The sequence below is a fragment of the Octopus bimaculoides genome, chromosome 23, assembly GCF_046866305.1.
Source record: "Octopus bimaculoides isolate indiv1 chromosome 23, ASM4686630v1, whole genome shotgun sequence".
Taxonomy (NCBI): Eukaryota; Metazoa; Mollusca; class Cephalopoda; order Octopoda; family Octopodidae; genus Octopus; species Octopus bimaculoides.
In genome coordinates this window covers 19522540-19532673 of record NC_142950.1, presented here as the reverse complement: position 1 = coordinate 19532673, position 10134 = coordinate 19522540, and the positions used below count along the sequence as shown (strand labels likewise).

General features: G+C 40.7%; 1 protein-coding gene across 4 annotated transcripts in view; it reads right to left on the bottom strand.

Moving 5' to 3' along the window:
• The window catches only part of LOC106879043 (prolow-density lipoprotein receptor-related protein 1), a 315430-nt gene extending 311745 nt beyond the window's left edge, over nucleotides 1–3685 (bottom strand). For 3 of the 4 annotated variants that reach the window (XM_089340178.1, XM_089340176.1, XM_089340175.1), the window contains exon 1: nucleotides 3337–3685. In XM_089340178.1, coding sequence (XP_089196304.1) covers nucleotides 3337–3400 — 64 coding nt within the window. In that variant the 5' untranslated portion in view covers nucleotides 3401–3685. The remainder of the gene's footprint in view (nucleotides 1–3336) is intronic. The other variant, XM_089340177.1, reaches the window with a different exon arrangement.
• Nucleotides 3686–10134: the final 6449 nt, after the last annotated feature.

Genomic DNA, 10134 nt, shown 5'->3' with positions numbered 1-10134 from the left:
CTAAATAGCATCAATTAATGGCCGAGGAGCCGTTACTACCGACTTTGGCCAGGCCGTAAGCATGTGTATACGGTTTCAATCCCTGCAAACGTGCACTTTATATTTCCAGTAACAAATACTACTGAAAAAACAGAGAGAGAAAAATCAGAAAGGAAATAAAATGGCTTAGATAATTGTTTTACAAGATTTACAACATTATAAATAATTTCTAATTTTCAGTTAGCGCAAGAATTCAAGCAAACAAGTTAGGCTATTTAATAATTAATATTCCTACATTCACAGCTCTTTAATTACAAAACTTCGCAGATACAAAGACAGGGGGGTGGGCTAAACACTCGGTTCTCGCACCTGTTCTCATTCTGGTGACCCTAATTTGACAAACTTTCTTCTCTCTTAATTAGAATTTTCAACGTAGACAAACTGGTCAGGTCAGCTGGAGTAGACCTGAAAGCAAAGGGGCTGCAGTCGTCTCCTTTCAGTTTTATTTTTTTTATCCTTTAATTCTTCCGACTAAGAACAGGAACATAGCTCTGTTTTAAGACGGAAACGCCTGATTTGAGGGAGATTTGGCTACTATTATTAGCAAAACGAATATAGGGACAGTCCCGGTGACTGGTGGCTGTGGCCACTCCGTCTGTTTGTATATATCTAGTTTTCCTGCCATAAATGTAGTGATTCGAGGGAGATATAGTTGCTATTACTTGTAAGTCGAGCGACTACGCAGACTCCCTCATTGACTCATAAGTAATGTAGAAACTAGACTTAAAGCAAGGGTTTCTGGGTTTATCCAAGAGTTAGAGACAAAGGGGGAGAGAAACAGAGGAAGTAATAAATACACTAAGGGAAACACTCAAAGAGAAACAGAGAGCAACATAAAGAGAGAGGAGAGAAACAGAGAGACATCTAGAGGGACAGTGGGAGAAATAAACACCAAGAGAAAAGAAAAACAGAGAGAAGAGAGGGGAGTTAAGAGAGATAGAGAGAGAGCAAAAGAGACGACACCGAAAACCACATCGAGATGAACAGAAACTGAGAGCATATACGCGGCAGTTTGAAATGCTAGAAATAGCAGCCAAATGTTTTTCCAATCACAATTCTGCTATCTAAAAAAGGACACACTGGATAATGGAACACTAGTTACTACTACTAATAATAATAATAATGTTGATCTTAGCCATAAGGCAGAATAATAATAAAAAATAAGATTATCAGGGGCTAAACAATAAGGTAGAGAGGGAGTGACGAGCCAACAGCGAAGCTAATGTGGTCACTTGATCTGCTAGAAACAGCAGTCAAATCGTGTTCAAATCACACCTGACCATTCAGTTAGAAAACACGAAGAAACACATTAGACGATGCAGTCTGGTCACCGATAGTCGTGGCTGGAACGCCTTTCATCAAATGTCAGTCCAGCCAACATAGAGCGAGAGAGAAAGAGAATAAGTGAAAGAGAGGTGAGGCAGAGAGAGTATGTTTGTCCACTACGTCAATAGCACTAATCTGACGAATATCAGGTAAAAACAAACAAAAAATAAAACGCGCGTCTTTCACCTGTGCCCCCACCACCACCACAAAAAGAAAGCACTTCCTTGGCTGTTGATATTGTTGTAGTTGAAGTTGTTTAGTTAGCCCCAGGTCAGCCCTGACCGAGTAAGCAAAATCAAAATTATCTCCAGTTCTGAACACATGCAGTACTTTTTTTAATTTTTATTTTTTCATTATGCAAAAGCAAACTGCCGTCCTATCTTGCTCTTTGTGTTGTGTTCCTTTAGCCCCCGACCGTGATTGAACTGACCTACCAATGACGAAGACGTTCCAGCCCGCAACCGTTCCATCTAATATATATATATATATATATATCACGTACAGTAGGGAACCAAGTTATCCTTCATGGGTTAAAAATTACGCTGTGATTTGAGGCAGATTCGATTATTGTTTCTAGCTTCGTCATTGACTGACGTGACCGTGTTGTTGCTGTTGCGATTATTTCAGCTGTAGCCATCTCGTCTTTTATTTCGGCATCGTATATCCATACTTAAGTTTATCCAATGCAATCATTATATATCTGAAATCTCTTTAGCTCGTTTTAACAAGTGCAGGGTGGAGCTGATGATTAGGATTTAGCTGCTATTTCATCAGGATCGTTGACCACGTAGAGATTCCTTCCGTTGGTAGGTTATTTTGTCCCTCGATTTCACATCATCACAAAGAACCACAGAATGGCGACAGAAAAAAAAAGGGGGGAGAGAGAGATAAAAGAGAAAACTTGGTGTGGATTGTTGATGAAAGATGGTCAAACAAAATAAGAAAAAAGAACAAGATGGACAGGTGAAAAAAGAACTCCATTCGATGAGAGATGACGTCTTGGAAATTGCGTTAACCATGTTGTTTAACGGCGAGTCAGCCCTAGCAGAGAAGATCTGTGCTCAAGGGCAATCCAGCCACGACTATCCTGTCTTATGTTCTGTTATAGTTCATTAGTTACAACTGCATTATTCCCCGTGACTTTTTCTTTTTTCTTTTCTTTTAATAGATGATTAGTGTGTCGTTTCAGAGATCTGACCGCTATTTCTTGCCACCTTCCTCTTCGCGAAGGGCTTAAGGGTCACAGCAGAGAAAATATGCGACATTGTGTGCGGCTTGTATGCATGTGTGTATGAATTTATATACAGGCGGCTTGTGTGCGTGTATGTATGTATATGTGTGTGTGTTTATACAGACGGCTAATATTCGTGTACACATGCGTGTGTTTAATATGTATATGTATCGATACAATTTGAAGATAGGAGGAGAAAAAGAAATGGTTTTGTGTATACACGTGTGTGTGTGTGTGTAGATAGATAGCGAGATAGATAGATCGGTTGGTATTCATATTACAAACAGCAAAAGCCTTACAATATATTTCAAGAACTGTTTTTTTTTTCTTCTTATTTTCCAATCCGGCTTTTTATATCCGCACGAACACATGCTTGTGAATGGATATGCGGAGATATATAAATATTGCTATATATATTTTTCTGCGAATATGTCACTATGCATATCACTGGAAAGCAAAATTAAGGAGGTAATAAAAAGAAAATACGTTTTGTAATGTGTGTGTGTGTGTGTGTATACGTGTATGTAATATGTGTACGAGAAACAAGTTGTTACTATACGATATATGAATGATGGTGAAAAAAATTGCAACTAAAATCGATTTAAGTCAGAAAAAAGACATGAACAGAGAAACGCAATAGTTCATTTAAATACATTAGACTTGTCATTGAAATAATAAGTCCGAGTTGTAAAAATGGTAAAGAAAAGTTTAAAAAAAAAAAGTAAAGGAGTATTCCTTACCTTGGGACTGAACCCCGCAGCAGAGGTACAGCAGAAACATCACACTTAATTGCCAATGGGACATCTTCAGCGAGAAAAAGTGTATTAAATATATTTAAAGGAACACATTGCGTAATTTAGTGCACTGGTGAGCTTTATTCTAAAGATTTTCGAAAAAAAATTCTACCAGAGAGAGAAGCGATTCTCTCACTTTCGACTGAATTACAACTAGTTATCGCCCCTATTCGCTTTACTAAGCCAGATGTCGCCAGATGTCATACAACTGGATAGTTTCACACACACATGTACATACACATGTATACACGCACATACGCATATGTACACACACACACACATACAATATCTGTCTATCAATGTTTAATGATGTATATATATATACACACACACACACATATATATATATATATATATATATATATATATATACACACACACATATATATATATATATATAATAATATTAGGGACAAAATCCAAAATTACAGGTAAAAACTCAATTAAAATAAATTTATAAAAAATTAAAATTAAATTGAGCTTTATAGATAAAATATATATAAGATATATAGTTTTAGGGAAAATAACCAAGTTTCAAGAACTCATTGATGTAAATCCACTATCACATATAGAAAAATTAACAATTAAAAGCACAATAAATGAGTATAATATAAAGCAAAGTAAATATCATAAGATAAATATAATAAAATGATTACACGTGTTTCATAACTAATTTTCAAATAGAAAGGAAATTTAAATCGATTAAAATCAATTGAAATTATCGAAAATTAAATTCTATTCAAAAATATAGCTAATCGTCAGATCTTAAGTAGAACAATAATTAGATATATATATCTCAACCAACAATAAGTACCAAATGAATTAATATGAAATACTTATTTTATAAAGATAGAAAAATTATTAGAAATATCAAAATAATAACCATTCAATAATCCTCCCTTCCTCCATTATAATAACATGTATATTATATACAAAAAACAGCTTACATAAATTATCATTGTTTTAGGTTATTATTTTGATATTTTTAATAATTTTTCTATCTTTATAAAATAAGTATTTCATATTAATTCATTTGGTACTTATTGTTGGTTGAGATATATATATCTAATTATTGTTCTACTTAAGATCTGACGATTAGCTATATTTTTGAATAGAATTTAATTTTCGATAATTTCAATTGATTTTAATCGATATAAATTTCCTTTCTATTTGAAAATAGGTTATGAAACACGTGTAATAATTTTATTATATTTATCTTATGATATTTACTTTGCTTTATATTATACTCATTTATTGTGCTTTTAAGTTTTAATTTTTCTATATGTGATAGTGGATTTACATCGATGAGTTCTTGAAACTTGGTTATTTTCCCTAAAACTATATATATATATATATATATATATATATATATATATATATATATATATATATATATATATATATATATATATATATATATATACACGTATATATAATATATACATACATACACACACACACGCGCGCCACATGATTTATATTGATATTAAGTACTGGGGGTCGATAATTTCGAACAAAATCTTCAAAGCAATGCACCGGCATGGCCGCAGTCCAATGACTGAAACGAGTAAATGATAAAAGATATGACAGACAGATAGATACATTTCTTTTATTAGCCACACAGGGCTCAACAAAGACGGGGAAAAGACAGACAGACAAATAGATAGATAGATAGATAGTTAGTTAGATAGATAGATAGCTGGCTAGATATATATATATATATATATATATATATAGATAGATAGATAGATAGATAGATAGATAGATAGATAGATAGATAGCTGGCTAGATAGATAGATAGATAGATAGAAAGATAGATAGATAGCTGGCTAGATATGTTTCTTTATTAGCCACACAGGGCTCAACATAGAGGGGACAAAATACAAATGTAGAGTTTTTCTTTTCGATGGGGACGAAAATAAAGTAAAAAAATTAAAATGGGGATAACGATCAAAAGGCATCGAGAAAACGTTTGGGGTATGTAAAAAAAAAAAAGAAATTAAAATATTACAAAAATTTCCCAATAAATGGGGAGGTTATCCGTGGAAAGAAAAACCTACGGAAAAGACCACGGTAACCTCGGTCCTTAGTGTCACAATTTGTTAAATAAAATTTCTTTTCTTTATGCAAGAAACGTAAGTAACTCTCTGTTTACAAAATTTTAAACGTTTTATAGAATTTTAGTAGAAAGTGGGTTATACATCTTTAGATTGTATACCTGACTTTCTACTATAAAATTAAAGAAATAGACGGAACGCTGAACTCCAGACTAAACAACTCAAACAACATTTATTTAGGTGATAAACATACATATCTTTTAGTTATACATCTTTAGAGGTGAGAATAACGAGCTGTCGAGTATAAGACCGAAAGATGTAGAGACAGCGGGAAAGAGAATGAATTGAGCGGGAAACGCTTGCTTTATTAATTCTACGCATGCGCAGGCGTTACTACAGAGCTCCCTCGCCAGAGCGGAAACGCACGATAAATAAAATCTGTTAGAACGCCTGAGGCAGGATGGCCACTGAAAACCACCCACAAGATGTGGTACAAACACACAAAGAAATGAAATGTACACTTGTGAAATACATGCATGCAACGTATAAATGAAATGACAATGACAAAACAACCGTGATGACAACTGTCCAGGCATACTGGAATCACGCGATGTAAAAGTCTGAGAGTTTGTTTTCCCTGAAAGGAAAGAAAATGTATGAGTGCACAAGTGTGTGTGTGAGAAAAAACACAGAACATGCAATGTATAAATGAAATGACAATGACAAAACAACCGTGATGACAACTGTCCAGGAAACTGGAATCACGCGATGTAAAAGTCTTGAGTGTTTGTTTTCCCTGAAAGGAAAGAAAATGTATGAGTGCACAAGTGTGTGTGTGAGAAAAAACACAGAACAAGTGAAAGTGTCTGTAGTATAGACTGCGAAAAAAATCCCAAAACACCGAGATAGAGTACATTGATGAAGACGTCGGCGCAGGAACTGCTATAGCTGTGTTCTGTATGTGTGGTGGTAATGATTCAGTTGAAACTTGGCGACGTCGGGGGGAATGCTTGTAGTTGGTAGTAGTAATTATTGTCGTCACGGTGGTAATCTTGGTTGGCGCACGAATTGGTGGCGAAAAGGCTGTTTGGTGATGAGTGTTTGAAGAGGTACGCTTTTACAGACACAATTTCTGTACGACCATTAGCGAAAACCTCGAAGAAAAATTTTCTTAACCCAAGATGAAAGAACGACCGTATTAAATGAATGACAAGAGTTATTGTGTGGCATAAAAGATGTATGTGTAATGTGAGAGTGTGAAATGCGACATATAAGAACATAATAAAAAACAGGCCGTCTATATGTGTGTGAGATATCACAGCAGTTAAAATGTCAGTACACGAGAGTTTTATACCAAGTTTTTTTTTGAGTACACAATTGGAAAGTCGCAGGTTGCAATTCCTGAGGCGAGAAAAAAAACCGCGCTTGTTGAGTCGTGTTGACTATGTTTGGAGATGTTGGTAATGAGTCAGTCTCCATGGCCGTATTTGTTCTTTAGTCGAGGTTCACCAGTTATAAGTTGGTAATCCGTAGTTCATGCTGCGTTTTTTCTTCGTCGGGGGTCACCACTTTAGTAGAAAGTGGGTTATACATCTTTAGATTGTATACCTGACTTTCTACTATAAAATTAAAGAAATAGACGGAACGCTGAACTCCAGACTAAACAACTCAAACAACATTTATTTAGGTGATAAACATACATATCTTTTAGTTATACATCTTTAGAGGTGAGAATAACGAGCTGTTGAGTATAAGACCGAAAGATGTAGAGACAGCTTTTAACACACGTCCTTGCTCAATCGCTGGCCAGCGAGAAAGAGAATGAAATGAGCGGGAAACGCTTGCTTTATTAATTCTACGCATGCGTAAGACTACGCATGCGCAGGCGTTACTACAGAATCATGGTCAAGGTGGCTTCGTCATTTATACGTGCCATTCTTGCTACATGTATCCATCTTTTTTCGAAACATTTGCTAGACAACACTTGCCTCTCTACTCTCACCTTCCTTTTCAAGTGATACTTGAAAAAGTTGATGAGAGATTGACCAGAGAGGAAAGTATTTGTCTCTAATCCTTTCAGACGCGTCCACCAGATGCATTCTTTGGCCATAGCCACAAGTACGATAAATACAGCTCTTCCTTCCCGTTTAAAGGAAGGAGGCGTGACGATATTGACGATAGACTCGGTTGATAAACCGACTCGTCCCACACGTGACAGCAGTCGTTCGACATAAGCCCACAGCTCCGAAATGGTTGAACACTGCACGAGTGCGTGCAGAACGGTTTCGTCGCTCTGACCGCATCTCGGGCAGGTCGGCCCCGCATTTCGCGAGCCATGTCTATAGAGCTTATCCCGAACGGGTAGCGCTTCTCGGTAGCACTGCCAGGCCAGGGATCTCTGGAAGTTGTCCATAGGTCCCGGCCCGAAAGTCGTCCTGAACAGGCGGGTCAGGTATTCCTCGTCGACGCCCAGATTCGCCCCGAGATTGTCGTCGTACCTGCCCTCCACTAATCCCCTATAGAATGACTTCGTTGTGATGCAGCCGCTCAAAGTCGACCCGGGACGGTAAAGTTGTTGCAGAGCAACGCGACACTCACGGTGCCATTCGCCATTCCTCGGCCTCTTTTTGATCCACGACTGCAGCTCGGTCATGGAGACCAGCTGCGGGAAAGCGCGTCACACAAACGGCGACCACACCTGCTCACCGTCGTCTACGTAGAGCCGGAGATGTCGCAGTCTCAGCGCATGTCTGCGCATCATCAACCACGGCATGCCCAGCCCTCCTTTCAGCGGGTGTTGGCAACAAACGGATCGCCTCACCATCGGAACGCTTTCCACAAAAAGCGGAAGAGGATGCGCTCCATTTCGGTGATGGCGCGATCGGGACAAGGCACGACGGTCAGGCGGTATTCGATGACGGACGCGATGTACGTGTTCGCCACCTCCGCCCGACCTTTTAGTGACAGCTTCCTCTCGGACCATTGCCGGCAGAGAGTGGCCACCCTACTCGTTATCTCGTCCCAGTTCTTCTCCGTTTGCAGGTCCGGACCGAACCAGACTCCGAGCAACTTGACCGGACCGTCCGTCCAGCGTCCCACTACTGAGGCGCTGCCGGACGGTATGGGCTTGCTTCTCCAGGTGCCGAGCAGCAAACCCACCGACTTATCCCGGTTGATTTTCGCTCCCGTCACCGCTTCGTAGTCTTTCAGCGTCTCGCCGACAAGCTCGATGTGCTCGTGGCTAGACGCTATGACGGTGACGTCGTCCGCGTATGCCGACACGCTCGTCTCGCACCCCAGTTCTCGCGGGATGCCCCTCAGCGTCGCCAGCTTCCGCAGTAGTGGCTCGAGAGTCAATACGTACAGGAGCGGCGACAAGGAGCATCCCTGACGAACCGAACGTGCAATGTCGAAGGGTCCCGATAGACGTCCATTGACGCGAACAACCGAACGGATGCCTGTGTACAAGGCAGCCATCCAGCTGCGGAAAATGGGACCGAAGCCGGCCGCTTCGAGGACGGCCTCCAAGTATCGATGGTCTACCCTATCGAAAGCTTTGGATTGATCCAAATTGATCAGGGCCCCACCCATGCCAGGTTCCTTAACTACCCTCTCTATGATGTAGCGCATCAGATGGAGGTTGTCATGGATGCTCCGGCCCGGCACGGCGCACGTCTGCTCCGTGCCGACCAGTTTCGCGATGACAAGCGCCAACCGCTTGGCTAACACCTTGGCCAAAATTTTCAAGTCTGCATTGAGCAGAGTGATGGGCCTAAAGTTATCTATGGCGTCCCCCTTGTTTGGATCTTTCTTCAGCAGCGTTACCGCTCCTCGGCTCACAAAACCGGGAATGCTCCCGTTCTGCTGCCAGTTGCAGTACACGGCCGCCAAGACGTCTCCAAACAAGTCAGGCATGCAGTTGTAAAGCTCGTAGGGCAGACCATCCAAACCCGGAGATTTGTCCGTCGAGCAACCCGCCATCGCGTCCCTCACCTCCTCCGCCGTGATGACCCCTTCGCAGCACTCCGCCTCTCTTGCCGAGAGTCGTGACAAGCTGTGCAGGTAGGCACTAAAGTCCACCCTGCCTTCTCGCTCGCCAATCCACCCGAACAGTCGGGCAAAATGCCGCTGAAAAGCCTCGCACATCTTGCTCGGCTCGAGCAATTCGCGCCCCTGTTCGTCTACCAGAGACCGGATGGTGGCTCTGTTACCCCGCTGCGCCTCCGCCACCCGGGCCTCTCGTGCGGCTCCAGCACCTTCATTCCTCAGAGCACGCATCCTTACCCTGACAGCACACCCTTCGTGTTTAGCATTGAAGTGTCATTCGAGGGCCAACCTCGCCGCTAAAACGTCGGATGCGATGCCCCTTCGTCGCAATGCCTCTTCTAACTTTATCACTAGCTCCCCCTCTACTCTGTTCCTCTCTACAGCTAGTGCCCTGCTATACCTTATTGCTTCCGCCCTTACTGCTCTCTTGAGGGCAAACCACCATTTGTTGTTGACGATGGCTCCCGTCAAAGCCCTCTTTACTAACATGTTAATCCGGTCTCTGAAAACCTGTCTCGACGGGAAAGACGCGTTTAGTTTCCAGTAACCGGGACCCTGCCTATGTGCCTTATCTAAGTCTAGCGTACACGTCACAAGTTTGTGATCCGTGTAGCTGACTATGTGGAACTGTGGACATCCT